Below are 17,469 nucleotides of genomic sequence, written 5' to 3'. Positions count from 1 at the left end.
ATAGTTTTAGGGGCAGGGATGTCTTACTGAAATCAGATTGTATAATTTGCAATTTTTTCTGGGAATTCTGAGAATTCATAAATTATTCATAATGATTGCTCTATTTAAAATGTATTCCTATCTAGTAACCATTGGTTTCGCACATAGAATTTGATTGAGCCAGAATAAAAACCTATACCCATAATATACAGAAATTGTATTTAGTTGAAGTGTAATTCTTTCAAAAAATATTATAACAGCAATTAATTCTGTTCTGGTAACAGAGCAGCAACCCTATCAACCCAGGATACTGTTGATATTTGGATATTTTCTCCAGGCATTACATGCTACAACTTCAATGTTCTGTTCGAGTAATCATCAAGTGATCTCCATTTGTCTCCTCTGCGACTGTTACACAACTATTGATACCTGTTGCATAGTACAAATATATATTATCTTCTCCTATGGGAACGTAGCACAATTTGACGCTATTATTTTGTAAGCAAAACTTTATTGCTGTTTCTGAAAAAATGTGACATTACCCACAAATAAACATGACCCAACAATTAACACCTACCTACAAGGGCAGATAACTCTTTCATGTAAAAATGCAATCAACACCTTCTTTCAAGGGCAAATAACTTTGTAATATTCAAATTCAGAATAGGATGTGTCAGATAGTCTTTGTGATGTTAATGTCGTGGAATGGTACTAAATCCCTGTGCTACTCATACACTCCATTATATTTTGTATGTGTACGTCTTTGTGGAATATACCCCAGTGTGGCGTGGGAATGAGTGATGTATATGGTGCTGGGAGACTCCAGGGAGTGGTTGATGATTTGGTGATAACTGTACTGTTTAGGTGCTATATATTGTATGCAGGTTGTATGCTATGCCTTTTGTGAGCAAGAATTTTTTTTTTTTATTTTGCAAAGGAATAACATTGTATCTACACAAACTCATCTGTTTCTTCATGACAGTATTAACATATTAATATGATTTTAATAAATAAATGTTAAATATCTTATCTATTATTAACTAGGATGTATATTTTCCTATACCTTTTGTGGAATCATTACTTGACTTACTTATCTCCCCTTATTGTAATCATTACTTAGCCTATATCCTGTTATTACTGATCATAGGTTATCCTCCTTTTTTAAATGATCTCCACAATGAAGTTGCCTCTAACAGTTCTCTCCCTTATTTAAGTATTTCTCTGTAGTTAACAGACAATCTATCGGTCCTCAAATTATTAAGCTCTTACCTCTTAGCTCATACAGATGTTGGTTATTGGTTCCACCTAGCTAACATTTGAGATGTATGTATAGCTATCACAACCAACAGACCTATATATACATTATATGTAAAGTGAATGAGGTTTAAGTTCACCTTTATACTGTACCTGCTTCTGGTATACAATGGTCTTATATTACAGTATACAATGTATATGGCATTGTATGTATATTGGTGATATAGTACAACCTGTCTAATCCAACACAATGGCTGTGCGTGTGTCTCTTGGTCGGATTAGACAGGGTGTTAAAAAATCTGGTATTGTTATTGACTATTGATGAGAATTCAGTAGTGTCAGATTTGACAGGATGTTAGATTAGAGAGGTTTCACTGTTACAGTAGTACAATTATAGTGTTTAGTAGTACATTAGTATACAAGTGTAGTGGAGCTTCTCCCCCGTAATAATCCTCGATACTCCAGGGGTTACTACCACTGTCTATATATCCACCACTGAATTATTCACTAGTAACATTGGAGGCAACAGATATTTTAGTCCTTTGATGAACATCAAAGGAATCATATAAGTACACTGGTTGACTGTGTGGCTTTGAAGTTGGGCATTGCTCTCACTGTAATCTTCAAAGGAAGTCTTTGCAAGCTAATGATTGGTCTGATTTTTCTTCTGAACTGCCTTCAGTTTTGCTCTGAAATAGTCTTATATTACAGTATACAATGTATATGGCATTGTATGTATATTGGTGATATAGTACAACCTGTCTAATCCAACACAATGGCTGTGCGTGTGTCTCTTGGTCGGATTAGACAGGGTGTTAAAAAATCTGGTATTGTTATTGACTATTGATGAGAATTCAGTAGTGTCAGATTTGACAGGATGTTAGATTAGAGAGGTTTCACTGTTACAGTAGTACAATTATAGTGTTTAGTAGTACATTAGTATACAAGTGTAGTGGAGCTTCTCCCCCGTAATAATCCTCGATACTCCAGGGGTTACTACCACTGTCTATATATCCACCACTGAATTATTCACTAGTAACATTGGAGGCAACAGATATTTTAGTCCTTTGATGAACATCAAAGGAATCATATAAGTACACTGGTTGACTGTGTGGCTTTGAAGTTGGGCATTGCTCTCACTGTAATCTTCAAAGGAAGTCTTTGCAAGCTAATGATTGGTCTGATTTTTCTTCTGAACTGCCTTCAGTTTTGCTCTGAAATAGTCGAGGGATGGATATAACGACAGTAATAGTAACCCCTGGAGTGTTGAGGATTCCCCATGATATACTCTACCGTGAGCATTCAATATATAAATGTGATCTTTTTGAATTTACAAAATACAAGGTATAATTATATGTTTGATTCTCTACGTATTTATGACTTAAAAAACAGTAATGTATGTACATGCACTGTATATACACATTGTATGTGACCTGAATTTAGTTATAGGGCCATTTTTTAGTTTGGGCTACAGTAAATGTATGCATCTCTGTGTTGGATAAGAACAAGTGTATTTAGTATTCCAAACTGGATACAGTTTTATATATTCAAAACTGGTACCATTTCATGTTCATTTGTATGCAACCCGTTAGGTCCAAAACTATTGAACAAAATATGCTTTTGATTTGTTAATGAGTCGTCAGTAAATTATTGGTTAACATTGATGATGAATGTCTTCTTGTTTTATTTTTAAGGGCTCTCCAAAGCACAACTTAAAAATTTCTTAAAACAATAATAACATGAGAAAATATATGTTTAATGTGATTTTATTGCAAACATTGTACAACAGTACATGTACATAAAGTGAAAAATTATTAATTTGACTAGGTGATACTCAAACATTCAGTTGCTATGGAAATTAGAGAGTATTATACATGTATGTTTGATATATGATGTATGAACCTGGACGGAATAAAGTCAGTACTACATGTACTGTATACCCATGTGCAAATATGAACAACATTAATACTGTATAAACAGTTTTTTGGCAGATCAGGATTTTCACAATTTGCTAAAAAAAGACAAAATTAAATTTCAGCGATTTTAGAATTTTGCAATCTGGCTATAAGTGTATATGAATCAACCATTTCTCAGGATTTTACAGATAAAATTTGCAATCATAGAAATGTTTCATGAGAACAAGAGAATACTGCTCACTCAAGGAACTTAAGTTTTTATATACCTGGTATTCAAAGCCATACCACCCAAGGTTTACTTAAAAACCGACACATCAGCACTTATGTCCAATTCTGGGGAGATTATTACATTTCTGAATGTCATGATGTTACTGTAGTAACTTATGATTGATGTCATGGTGTCCCTGTAGTAATTACTGGTTGATGTGGTGTCCCTGTAGTAATTACTGGTTGATGTGGTGTCCCTGTAGTAATAACTGGTTGATGTGGTGTCCCTGTAGTAATTACTGGTTGATGTGGTGTCCCTGTAGTAATTACTGGTTGATGTGGTGTCCCTGTAGTAATAACTGGTTGATGTGGTGTCCCTGTAGTAATTACTGGTTGATGTGGTGTTCCTGTAGTAACTAGTGGTTGTTGTCAAGATGTTCCTGTAGTAACTAGTGGTGATGTCATGGTGTTCCTGTAGTAACTAGTGGTTTATGTCCTGGTGTTCCGGTAGTTACTAGTGGTGATGTCATGGTGTTCCTGTAGTAACTAGTGGTTGTTGTCATAGTGTTCCTGTAGTAACTAGTGGTTGATGTCATGGTGTTCCTGTAGTAACTAGTGGTTGTTGTCATGGTGTTCCTGTAGTAACTAGTGGTTGATGTCATGGTGTCCCTGTGATAACTAGTGGTTGATGTCATGGTGTTCCTGTAGTAACTAGTGGTTGATGTCATGGTGTTCCTGTAGTAACTAGTGGTTGTTGTCATGGTGTTCCTGTAGTAACTAGTGGTTGATGTCATGGTGTTCCTGTAGTAACTAGTGGTTGATGTCATGGTGTTCCTGTAGTAACTAGTGGTTGATGTCAAGGTGTCCCTGTGATAACTAGTGGTTGATGTCATGGTGTTCCTGTAGTAACTAGTGGTTGATGTCATGGTGTTAGTGTAGTAACTAGTGGTTGATGTCATGGTGTTCCTGTAGTTACTGGTGGTTGTTGTCATGGTGTTCCTGTAGTAACTAGTGGTTGATGTCATGGTGTTCCTGTAGTAACTAGTGGTTGATGTCATGGTGTTACTGTAGTAACTAGTGGTTGATGTCGTGGTGTTACTGTAGTAACTAGTGGTTGATGTCATGGTGTTCCTGTAGTAACTAGTGGTTGATGTCATGGTGTTCCTGTAGTAACTAGTGGTTGATGTCAAGGTGTCCCTGTGATAACTAGTGGTTGATGTCATGGTGTTCCTGTAGTTACTGGTGGTTGATGTCATGGTGTTAGTGTAGTAACTAGTGGTTGATGTCATGGTGTCCCTGTGATAACTAGTGGTTGATGTCATGGTGTCCCTGTAATAACTAGTGGTTGATGTCATGGTGTTCCTGTAGTAACTAGTGGTTGATGTCATGGTGTTCCTGTAGTTACTGGTGGTTGATGTCATGGTGTTCCTGTAGTAACTAGTGGTTGATGTCAAGGTGTCCCTGTGATAACTAGTGGTTGATGTCATGGTGTTCCTGTAGTTACTGGTGGTTGATGTCATGGTGTTAGTGTAGTAACTAGTGGTTGATGTCATGGTGTTCCTGTAGTAACTAGTGGTTGATGTCAAGGTGTCCCTGTAATAACTAGTGGTTGATGTCATGGTGTTCCTGTAGTTACTGGTGGTTGTTGTCATGGTGTTACTGTAGTAACTAGTGGTTGATGTCATGGTGTTCCTGTAGTAACTAGTGGTTGATGTCAGGTGTCCTGTGTAACTAGTGTTGATGTCATGGTGTTCCTGTAGTTACTAGTGGTTGTGTATGGTGTTCTGTAGTAACTAGTGGTTGATGTCATGGTGTTAGTGTAGTAACTAGTGGTTGATGTGTCTAGTGTGGTGGTGTTACTGTAGTAACTAGTGGTTGATGTCGTGGTGTTACTGTAGTAACTAGTGGTTGATGTCGTGGTGTTAATGTAGTAACTAGTGGTTGATGTCGTGGTGTTACATGTACTGTAATAACAAGTGGTTGAAGTGGTGTTTCTGTAGTAACTAGTGGTGGATGTCCTAATGTTTCTGTAGTAACTAGTGGTGGATGTCCTAATGTTCCTGTAGTAACTAGTGGTTTATGTCCTGGTGTTCCGGTAGTAACTAACTGGTTGATGTCATGGTGTTCCTATAGTAACTAGTGGTTGATGTGTGGTATATGCAAACTAGTGGTTGATGTGTGGTATATGCAAACTAGTGGTTGATGCTATATTATTCCTGTTGTAGTTTGGGGTAGGAGTCCCATTGCTAGTGGTTAATATCGTGGTGTTCCTGCAGTAACATCGGGTTGTCGAACACCTCCTTACATATACGACATGTATAGAAACGTGTATTTCCGACCTGCGATTCGCTGTGTGTCACTTTGAAATGTTGTTTCAGTAACATGAGATGTCGGAAACGTTTCCGACAAAGCAGACACAAGTACGGCCGCACTTTGTTGGTTTTGTCCTTCCGGTAGTGTACAGAGAAGGTGGGTATCATCCGGTCTAACCTTTTCTCTGTAACGGAAGCCATCACCTTAGGAAACTGCATCTGCTGTGGTGGGATTTGAGTGTCCATTTTGGTTTCTTTGGAAACTTTCTCTTGAACCTGATACTTGTTGTTTGGTAGGCATTGGTTGCCAGAATGATCAATTTGACTTGGATTCAAAGTCTTTGGCATGTATGCACGCGTGCGATTAGAATACATATAATGTGAGTGCGATATGTCATTTGAAAGGAGGGACTCAGCCGACCCGTCTACGTGGTCACGTCCGCTTGATGAAGCGGAGGTAAATACACTATAAGTCGGTATTGTCGGACACTTTACTTGACGGTTTAGGTCAACTGCACCATTTGACATTGAATTGCCAACCTTAAACATGCACGTGTCCGGAACTGGCGTCACACTACATCCAGTCAGGTGATTCTCTGCATGTTCCACGAGACTCGCCACGTCACCAGTTCTGTAAAAACACAAGGCACAAGCAAATGGCTTCTCGGCGAAGCTGTCATAGTCTGACACAAGCTTGGCGTAACGTCCACTGGAGGGTGGACTAGAAGTGACGCCTTCCTCTACAGAGGGCAGACGTCTCTGGCTGGTCCAGCACGTCCCTGTACCGTCGCCTTGTTGGCTCTTCACTGGAGACAACATTGTGGATTTGTTGACTGTCGACCCTCGGAAGGAGCCCTGTGAAGGTATTTGAACTTCCATTTTAAACCGGGATGGTGGTGGCGAGTGAGCGACCCGGTTGTCATTCGGTGGGAAATCGTACAGCACAGACCTGCCGTCTGTGGTTTCCTTCCGAGAACTCCTCTGTGAATGTTCGGGATGATTTTCTCTGATGTGACGCTGTAGATGACCAAAGGTTATGAAAGGCATCCTACATATGTCACAAATATGACACTCGAGGTCGTGTTTGCGCACGTGCCGGTCAAATGTACTTTTATAATTGGTGGCATATGCACACAAATGACATTGATGTCGTAGTTTACCATTTACTTCTAGTGTACGCTCAGCTAAGCCATCAGACGTTGAATTTTCCAGTTCTTGTATAGACATATCCAAGGCCAAATCATAATCGTCATCCGGGTATTCCACAAACACGTCTGTGTCTTCCTGCCCAGATTTTCCGATTTTGTGAATATTTTTCAGATGATAATCTAGTACAAGTTTTCGACCAAAAGACTTGTCGCAGTACTCGCATGTATATTTAGTACACGCGAGACCATCCGGGGGTGACTTTGCGGCTAACGACTGGTCTGTATTGTTGCCTTCATTTTCCAAAGAGACACGATTGATATCAGCAATATTTCCATTCTCATCCTCCTCTATTTTCTTATCGCCTTTCTTTTCCTCACAGCCGACGTCCTCTCTCGACTCCTCCTCTGGTCGACCGTTAGCCGTCCCATTTACTTGTGGGCCTAACGTAGCCTCATCCATTTCTCTATCGGCAACACAATCTTCTATAGTCCCGTCCTCTGTCACTGACCTGACATCCTCAGCCATCACACATTCGCCATCGCTTCCAATAACCTCCAAGACCTGTTTGTCGCCGCTGTGTGTCGTCCGCTTATGAGTGGTCAGACTTGAGAATGTCATGAACGGTCGATTGCATATGTCACAATGAAACTTGGACGATAAGTGCTTCCGAACATGGCGAGTCAGATCGGAACTGTAAGAAGTGCTGTAATCACAGTACTTACAACTATGTTTCGGAGTCTGCTCTTTCACGGTCGACCCGGATGTAGTCACAGCAGGCGTCGCAATCAGATCTGCATGCTCCTTGCGCTTATGGAATTCAACGTTGCCGATGGTTTTAAATGGCATATTGCAGATCTCACAGTTGAACGTAGCCACGGCGTGCTTCCTAACATGGCGGTTAAGGTCGGACTTGTACCTAGTCCGATAGGCACACATAGCACATTTGTACCGCTTTGGCAGGTGCGATCGCTTGCCCATTCCTGGTAGGGCTGTATTACGCAATTTTGGCTGTACTGTTTCCGGGGGTACGTCACATCCATTAGGCTCATTGCTCTCCATTCCATTGGTGAGAATATCCACGTGGCCTGACCCCTTACCTTCGGATATCATTGAAGTGTAACCATACATCCCCAACATGAGGTTACGATCTTGCATCACGTATGCTGGAGTGACGTCATGTGTGGATGGTGCATATGACGTCATAGTGTCAGAAATGTAAGGCATACCAGCAGTAATGGTGGCCGATCTCCCGCCGCCCTGAGACATATCGATGGCGCCACCTTGGCTTCGAGGCTCCCCCTGGTGGTAAGTTTGTTGCATTGCCATTAAATCATGCCCGGGTCTGCTGCCGGGACTCAGTGGTTCTTGCTTAAACCTTGGTCTTCCTTCATCCATCCTATAAAAACAAAACATAAAAGGTACATCTATGATAGCAGAAATATAAGGTCATTTACGACAACTGTATGCATCTATACATAAATGATTAAATAACAAAAGTGTAATTGCTATAGTTGTCTTTCATTCATTTCTCCATCAATATCACCAATATTTATAACGAGCATTTTCATTGGATTACAAATCTGCGATACACCTCATAAATGAGTGTCGTTCAACAAGGCGCTTGATTATTACAATAGTCAGATTGACTGAGACTACCCACAGAATGGCGTCGTCGTTTGTAACGTCGCTTTTGATTAGCTAAAACAACCGCGTAGTGATTTCATAGAAAACAAGAGGCCCATGGGCCTTAACGGTCATCTGACTCATGGCACAAAACAACAAAGTCACAGTATAAAGTAATTGTTAACAATTAATATAAACAATACAAGGAACTCCTTAGTTGAATATGTAAGTTTCTGAAAAAGGTAAATGTCATTTGTTGAACAAACTTGGTAGCCCTTCATCCAAATATGGTCGAAACCCATTCAAGGATTAATATAAGGAGGAGTCAGATTTTAAAGCCAAATTTCAGCAAAGCTCCCATTTTGGACCTCGGTCATACTATCCCCATGGGTCTTACCTCGGTCCTTTATAAAATATGATTGTCCTTACCTAAAGTTCCCCCTTCTGAATCAATTAAAACCACTATAGACCAATTTTCATTGAGATCGGAGACTGAAACCTTAAAACAGGAAGTGGGCCAACGGCCATCTTGGAATACCAAAATCTTGACGAAAATGTTTGCATGTTGTTCGGCATCAATTAAAACCCCCTATAGACCAATTTTCATTTAAATCGGAGACTGAAACCTTAAAACAGGAAGTGGGCCAGCGGCCATCTTGGAATACCAAAATCTTGACGAAAATGTTTGCATGTTGTTCGGCATCAATTAAAACCCCTATAGACCAATTTCTATTGAGATCGGAGACTGAAACCTTAAAACAGGAAGTGGGCCAGCGGCCATCTTGGAATACCAAAATCTTGACGAAAATGTTTGCATGTTGTTCGGCATCAATTAAAACCCCTATAGACCAATTTTCATTGAGATCGGAGACTGAAACCTTAAAACAGGAAGTGGGCCAGCGACCATCTTGGAATATCAAAATCTTTACGAAAATGTTTGCATGTTGTTCGGCATCAATTAAAACCCCTATAGACCAATTTTCATTGAGATCGGAGACTGAAACCTTAAAACAGGAAGTGGGCCAGCGACCATCTTGGAATATCAAAATCTTTACGAAAATGTTTGCATGTTGTTCGGCATCAATTAAAACCCCTATAGACCAATTTTCATTGAGATCGGAGACTGAAACCTTAAAACAGGAAGTGGGCCAGCTAAAATTAAGAAAATTTGCCTTTTGGGGCCCCAACCCTCAGTTCCTATGGTTAAGACCAGAATTATTTATATAAAATATATATTGTGTTTCCCAAATGATGTTTCACACCAAATATGGATAAAATTCATCCAAGGATGGAGGAGGAGAAGGATTTTAAAGCTAAACTTAAGATAATTTGCCCATTTGGGGCCCCACCCCTCAGCCCCTAGGGGTCAAACCAGGCTCATTTATATAGAATATGATTGTCCGTCCCCAATAATGTTTCACATCAAATATGATGAAATACATCCAAGGATGAAGGAGGAGTAGGATTTTAAAGCTAAAATTAAGAAAATTTGCCCATTTGGGGCCCCACCCCTCAGTCCCTAGGGGTTGGACCACGCTCATTTATATAAAATATGATTGTCCGTCCCCAATGATGTTTCACACCAAATATGGATGAAATCCATCCAAGGATGAAGGAGGAGTAGGATTTTAAAGCTAAAATTAGGAAAATTTGCCTTTTTGGGGCCCCACCCCTCCGCCCCTAGGGGTCGGACCAGGCTCATTTATATAAAATATGATTGTCCTTCCCCAATAATGTTTTACACTAAATATAGATGAAACCCATCCAAGGATGAAGGAGGAGTAGGATTTTAAAGCTAAAATTAAGAAAATTTGCCCTTTGGGGGCCCCACCCCTCAGCCCCTAGGGGTTGGACTACGCTCATTTATATAAAATATGATTGTCCGTCCCCAATGATGTTTCACACCAAATATGGATGAAATCCATCCAAGGATGAAGGAGGAGTAGGATTTTAAAGCTAAAATTAGGAAAATTTGCCTTTTTGGGGCCCCACCCCTCCGCCCCTAGGGGTCGGACCAGGCTCATTTATATAAAATATGATTGTCCGTCCCAAATGATGTTTCACACTAACTATGGATGAAATCCATCCAAGGATGAAGGAGAAGTAGGTTTTTAAAGCTAAATTTAAGAAAATTTGCCTTTTTGGGGCCCCACCCCTCAGCCCCTAGGGGTCGAACAAAGCTTATATAACATATGATTGTCCTTCCCCAATTATGTTTCACACCAAATATGGATGAAATCCATCAAAGGATGAAGGAGGAGTAGGATTTTAAAGCTTAAAATAAGAAAATTCGCCTTTTTGGGGCCCCACCCCTCAGCCCCTAGGGGTCGGACCAAGCTCATTTATATAAAATATGATTGTCCTTCCCTAATAATGTTTCACACCAAATATGGATTACATCCGCTTAGCGATTTAGGAGGAGTAGCGTTTTAAAGGAAAAAGTTTACGCACGACGGACGGCGCACGGCGGACGACGACGGACAAATCACGATGACTATAGGTCAACCTGATCCTTCGGGTCAGATGACCTAAAAAGAGTCCGTCAGAATTTCGCGATTTCTCGAGATTGTGTATTATGCTGAATTATAAGGATCAACTTGAGTATATTTTTTTTCATATGGAGATCAAGCTGTCTTATCTATCCTCATCATAAATGGAATGTTTGTATCATAACAAATTTATTCAAGTAAATCTAGTTATCACATATCCTAATTCTATTTTAGAATTTTATCTTTCAGCATCGCTCAATTGATATACTGACCTCATGGTATACGCATACACTATATCGGGCTAATGATATACAGTACCGATTTGACATATAACCATAGGCATTGCAGTTAATGTTCATACAAAGGACATTATTTTGTTTTATTTAAGTTTTAAACCCGACACACAGTCTAATCTGACATTATAATACATGCGATGCAATATTCTTATCTGATGAGAGTAATTAGACATTTTTAAAAACTATATCGAAATGTCTGATTTTTCGCAAAAAAAAACAAAAAAACAAAAATCGGAACGAGCACCACTGGATATGACATTGAATGAAAGGGTATTTTTGTCTACAGACATAACTAGGAACGGCTTCTGACAGTTTTATTTAAAATCACAAATGTACCAAACTAAGGTATAATATCTTTTGCAGTATCTGTTCAGGTTAAAATTTCACATTGTTTATGCGCGTACAGGTTCTTTCTTAAAATAGCATTGTTTCAGCCATTTTTGAGTTAAGCGTGCAATGCAATAATAACTATATTATAAAACAGTTTTTAACTTCATATAATGATAAATTATCAACGTATCCTAACAATACATTTGCATGCATATTCAGGGATCAATCTAGGTTTTTGGGGGAAACTACCATTTTCCAAAATAGGGGAAAAGTTTGGCAAAATATAGGGGAATTTGAATCTTCTTATTTTGGTCCAAATTACATATAATTTTGACGAAAAAGTAATGTAAAACAACTAATTTTATTTTTAGATTTAGTTAAGCAAGATTTTAAGCTCAATAATGAAAAATTTGATTTTATCATTAAATATGCAGTAGCTGTATGATATATATGAAGAAATTTGCGAAGAAAAGTCTTACAAAATTCATGAAAAAATAAGTCACAGGGGAAATTGTGTAACAAAAAACGGTCATTTTTTAGCTTCAAAAGGTGGATTTTTAAATATTCAGGGAAATTTTAGGCCAGAGGGGAAATTTACCCATAAACGGTAAAAAATCTGAGCTAGCTTGATCCCTGATATTTACATCTATTCTACTAGTGATAATAGAAAGTCCGATATCATCAAATCGTTTTAATGATTTCAAAGTAACTGTACAGTGTTTATTTCAAATGGTCAAAATTGTCACGAATTTTACTAAAACCGAAAATGGCTTCACGATTTGACTATTCCGTCTTTACATTATTACAGATTTACCTCCCTTGCGGGTAGGGTATCCATTGTGACGTCATTAATTTGTAGGCGAAATTCACGTCGTTTCCTCCGAAAAGTATGACGTTACGCTCGCAAACAAATGACGTCACAATCAATACCTACACTCAAGGGCAGCTTACTCTGTAATATGCAAAACAGAATAGGAAGTAATATATATATATTTCATCCATTTTGCGGGTCAAATGTTCGCGATCATAGTGATGTCCCATACAATCGCGAAAATATTGTCCCCACGAACACAACCGACTACGTATACGGTAATAATCAAAATAGTCTATAACTGTTAATTAATGAGACTTAAATTATTTGCTTTTAATTATATGGATTATTGTGTATTACACAAATAGATATAATATAAAAGTAGTCGTACAATTAGAACCAAAAGTCTGTGATCCATGCAGTACGCTTGTGATAAGTGTTTTACGTTGTATTACACTTTTCTTTTCGTGCGATAAAAAGACGTGCAACACTGAACATGGAACAAACTTCAGTTCTGTATCGCCTGAGAACTACACTTTTCGGACTTTACCAAGTCTTTTAAACAAATCTATTGAAGTCATAAGCATGATAGGGCTCGCAGTTGAGTTAACAGCAGGCTAAATATAGCTGTAAGCCGCTTAATGTGTAGCGCGCGGGTCAGGGGACAGAGTGCAGAGCGAAGCCTGTGTATTGCTGGGGTGTATGTATGTGTGTGTAGGTGCACAGTATGTAAATGTAGGCCACTCCTCCCCAAGTATATATCTTACTTTGTCCTACTCAAGCACAGTTTGAAAAGTTTGAGATAGTTCCGTACTCTATAACCTGTTAAGTAACTGAAGTGATAATTTTTGCTAGACGGATTTTAAACTTGTCTCTCTGCTTACAAAGCAATTAGTCGCTTTGTCTAACTATGCTCAATATCATAATAATAAATATTCATGTACTTTAGGCTTATATGAAGTCACTCTGTGGTGTATATAACATACCTTCTGGTGTAGCCGTAGTAAAACTTCGCTAGACTCAGCACATAGAGGTTAACTATGAGGTCGGCTCGGCTCCACACCAAACTTTGCAACTTTTCCAAACTTTTGTTTGTGCACGCGTGCGTGTGACAAGTCTCGAGGCTGAACTGCCGAGCTAGCCGACATGCGCGTTCAGCTGTAAGTAGCTATATAGTAGAGTGCTTGGTGGAGAATACACAAGGCCCAAAATTGATATCGTCTGCTCACGGACGGTGCCTGTATGCCCTTCACCAGCATAGGATTGGCTCCCTGTCAAATTGAACCCAGCTGGCTCTGATCTAGCTGGTGTACTTCGTACAGATAGGACTTAGAGAAGTTAAAGCCCCGCTTACAGATATATGTGGGAATGTTGGTTAAAGCTCCTCGGATCATTAGTCGGCATGTATGATATTATAGCTCTATACATATCAACGACTTAATACGACGATTAAGCTTATTTGAAAGTGCCAACTTGTGGACTGGCTTACTTATTTATCATTCCGTGTGGCGAATGTTTCGGTGACATGAATGTATATCTGCTTGTAGTTACCTAGAGCGATTTACTAGTTAAAAGAACTCTATTGTGACGTTTTGATGAACTATGACGTGACGTCAGGTAAAAGGAGGGAGGGAAGCCAAATAGAAGATATTATCTTACTGCATAGTAACGAGTATTTCAATCGGTTTCAGAATTTATAATCATTCAAAAAGGTGAATATGTCGTCGTCTTTTGTAACGCCGCTTGATTGGTTAATTCAACACATTCTCTAATGACCAGTTCAACAATAATGAGAGCGACATTGGTAATCGTCAACAAAGCTGATAAATAGACGTTTCAACGTTGACTAGAGACCCGGAGACCATAATGGTCAGTCGAGTCCTGTAGTAACCGCTGGATATCAGTAAGGTCACTCTATACACATTTTCTCAAAACAGTCTTCACGATTTCATTAGGGTTACTTTATCCATTATGCCACGCTTATATTTCTATCCAAGTTTGATTATTGCATGTGATGCTCCAGTATTTCACCTTTCATTATTGCAGAGTTATGTGCCCTTGTGGTTGAGTAGTAGATGTTTGCTACGTCGTAATTTGTGAGCGTAACGTCGCCCTTTTTGTGGAAAACGGCGTAATTTTCGCTCAGAAATGATGACGTCACAATTAATCCCTACATGTAAGTGCAAATACTGTACATGTAATTCCGTCTTTGCATACTACAGAGTTAGCTCCCTTTGGGATAGGTATCGATTTTAACGTCATTATTTTGTGAGCGCAATTCACGTCGTTTTCTCCGAAAAGTATAGACTAGTTCCCGTATCAGTTAACTCCCTTGCTTACGCTTCGCTGAGTGAGCGGAGCGCAGCCTGGCGGAGGGTAGAAAACTAAGGGAAGGGAACCAGTCTACGAAAAGTATAACGTTACGCTCGCAAACACATGACGTCACAATCAATACCCACTCGCAATGACAGATAACTCTATGATATGCAAATACAGAACATACTAAGGACATAGATTACATATTCAACATCTGCAATGTTAATACTCAATGACCAGAGAAAAAAATCACTCAAAAGCATCAAACTATCTTCCTATAGAATCAATGGTCTATATATAGATGCCAGTTTTGTAGACAATTAATATTCATTATGCGCGCTAGTTTCATGCTTATATTTACAATATTTATATTAACTTATCACTTTTACTGTATAACTAACCAAGGCAAAGTGAAGTCTATGGGGGTATAACTGACACCTTGGCCATTATGGTTTTGACAGTGATCGGTTGACGTTACCATGTCAACATTATATAGTGACGTCATTATGGTCATTTATACCATCATAAACTTCACTTTGGCTTGATTAGTTTATAAAGTAGACGTTACAAATGAATTAAAGCATAAGAACATAATTACGTAATCTTTCCTATATAACTGTAATAGATAGAAGCGTTCAGATCGATAAAGGTTAGGTTCATCAAAATTAAAATGTGTTTGTTTTTATAGATTTGACATCACTGGAAATGGTAGGAACCTTTAGTTTCCTGTCGTTCTAATCTTCATATATTTGTCAGCTCCTAAAATGTTTTTCATTCATGGGACCTTAAACCTACTAACACGCATCCTCGATACTCCAGGGGTTCGGATCTCTACACCCATGACTATCTCATGTACACGATATTGTCATACAAGATTAAACATATTTATAAGATAATTCAGTGATAAATCTACTTACACATTCCTTGTAAGAATAATACATGTACATGATAGTGTCATACAAGATTTAAGATACAAAATGTATTTATTATATAATTAAGTGATACATCTACTTACACATCCCTTGTAAGAACATATACATGTAAATGATATTGTCATACAAGATTTTACATACTTATAATATAATTCATTGATACATCTACTTACACACATCCCTTGTAAGAACATATACATGTAAATGATATTGTCATACGAGATTTTACATACTTACTATATAATTCAGTGATACATCTACTTACACATCCCTTGTAAGAACATATACATGTACATGATATTGTCATACGAGATTTTACATACTTATTATATAATTCAGTGATACATCTACTTACACATCCCTTGTAAGAACATATACATGTAAATGATATTGTCATACGAGATTTTACATACTTATTATATAATTCAGTGATACATCTACTTACACATCCCTTGTAAGAACATATACATGTAAATGATATTGTCATACGAGATTTTACATACTTATTATATAATTCAGTGATACATCTACTTACACATCCCTTGTAAGAACATATACATGTACATGATATTGTCATACGAGATTTTACATACTTATATATAATTCAGTGATACATCTACTTACACATCCTTGTAAGAACATATACATGTAATGATATTGTCATACCATACTTATATATAATTCAGTGATACATCTACTTACACATCCCTTGTAAGAACATATACATATAATGATATTGTCATACAAGATTTTACATACTTATTATATATATACATTCATGATATACATATACTACATACATACATACATCCATCTACACCTTTGTAAGAACATATACATGTAAATGATATTGTCATACAAGATTTTACATACTTACTATATAATTCAGTGATACATCTACTTACACATCCCTTGTAAGAACATATACATGTAAATGATATTGTCATACGAGATTTTACATACTTACTATATAATTCAGTGATACATCTACTTACACATCCCTTGTAAGAACATATACATGTACATGATATTGTCATACAAGATTTTACATACTTATTATATAATTCAGTGATACATCTACTTACACATCCCTTGTAAGAACATATACATATACATGATATTGTCATACAAGATTTTACATACTTATTATAAAATTCAGTGATACATCTACTTACACATCCCTTGTAAGAACATATACATATACATGATATTGTCATACAAGATTTTACATACTTATTATATAATTCAGTGATACATCTACTTACACATCCCTTGTAAGAACATATACATGTACACGATATTGTCATACAAGATTTTACATACTTATTATATAATTCAGTGACACATCTACTTACACATCCCTTGTAAGATCACATCTACACGATATTGTCATACAAGATTTTACATTATGATGTTTTTAATCTCGTGTAGATGTATGTTGAGGAAAAGTAGATGTAGAACTCCAACGCAGATTCAGTGAATGGTACGATACGTTTATTGGAGTCTTAGGAATCGACTCTGTATAGAGATTATTGGCGCGTTAATATAGCAGTACATCGGGATAACATATGTCAATATTTGGGTATGAAAGTCAATACCTGGAACAGTTGACCCAACGTAGATGCTGTATTACGTAGGGAAACATGTTGCTCATTAGAACTTATCATGTAACATAATTAATAACATGGCTATATAATTAGTAGCAATACAATGACCCTAAAAGAGGTTGGTTTCCAATAGACTTTACATGTACGTACATATACTATTGTAAATAAGAAATACATGTGCTTGACCTACACAATGTAATATACTTGAAAGATATATGTAGGTAATTATATATTAGTCCAAATTTCAA

At 37.7% G+C, this 17,469-nt stretch overlaps 2 protein-coding genes across 2 annotated transcripts; both read right to left on the bottom strand.

Annotated features, from left to right (window-relative positions):
* Window positions 1–3,817: 3,817 nt before the first annotated feature.
* On the bottom strand, window positions 3,818–5,041 carry LOC138307060 (mucin-3A-like). Its single transcript, XM_069247686.1, has one exon. It carries the CDS (start codon window positions 5,039–5,041, stop codon window positions 3,818–3,820), a length of 1,224 nt encoding a protein of 407 aa, XP_069103787.1.
* Window positions 5,042–5,208: 167 nt separating this feature from the next.
* LOC138307532 (zinc finger protein 728-like) lies at window positions 5,209–14,016 on the bottom strand. The gene is made up of 2 exons (XM_069248332.1): window positions 13,353–14,016; window positions 5,209–8,213 (listed from the first exon to the last, which is right to left on the bottom strand). Exon 2 carries the CDS (start codon window positions 8,210–8,212, stop codon window positions 5,603–5,605), a length of 2,610 nt encoding a protein of 869 aa, XP_069104433.1. The 5' UTR covers window position 8,213; window positions 13,353–14,016; the 3' UTR covers window positions 5,209–5,602.
* Window positions 14,017–17,469: the final 3,453 nt, after the last annotated feature.

Source organism: Argopecten irradians, chromosome 14 (assembly GCF_041381155.1).
Source record: "Argopecten irradians isolate NY chromosome 14, Ai_NY, whole genome shotgun sequence".
NCBI classification, from domain to species: domain Eukaryota; kingdom Metazoa; phylum Mollusca; class Bivalvia; order Pectinida; family Pectinidae; genus Argopecten; species Argopecten irradians.
This window is presented reverse-complemented; position numbering and strand designations above follow the sequence as displayed.

Excerpts from the sequence above, each read along its gene's own strand:
- LOC138307060 (XM_069247686.1), bottom strand. The coding sequence starts at position 5,041 with ATGACATCAACCACTAGTTACTACAGTAACACCATGACAACAACCACC.
- LOC138307532 (XM_069248332.1), bottom strand. The coding sequence starts at position 8,212 with ATGGATGAAGGAAGACCAAGGTTTAAGCAAGAACCACTGAGTCCCGGC.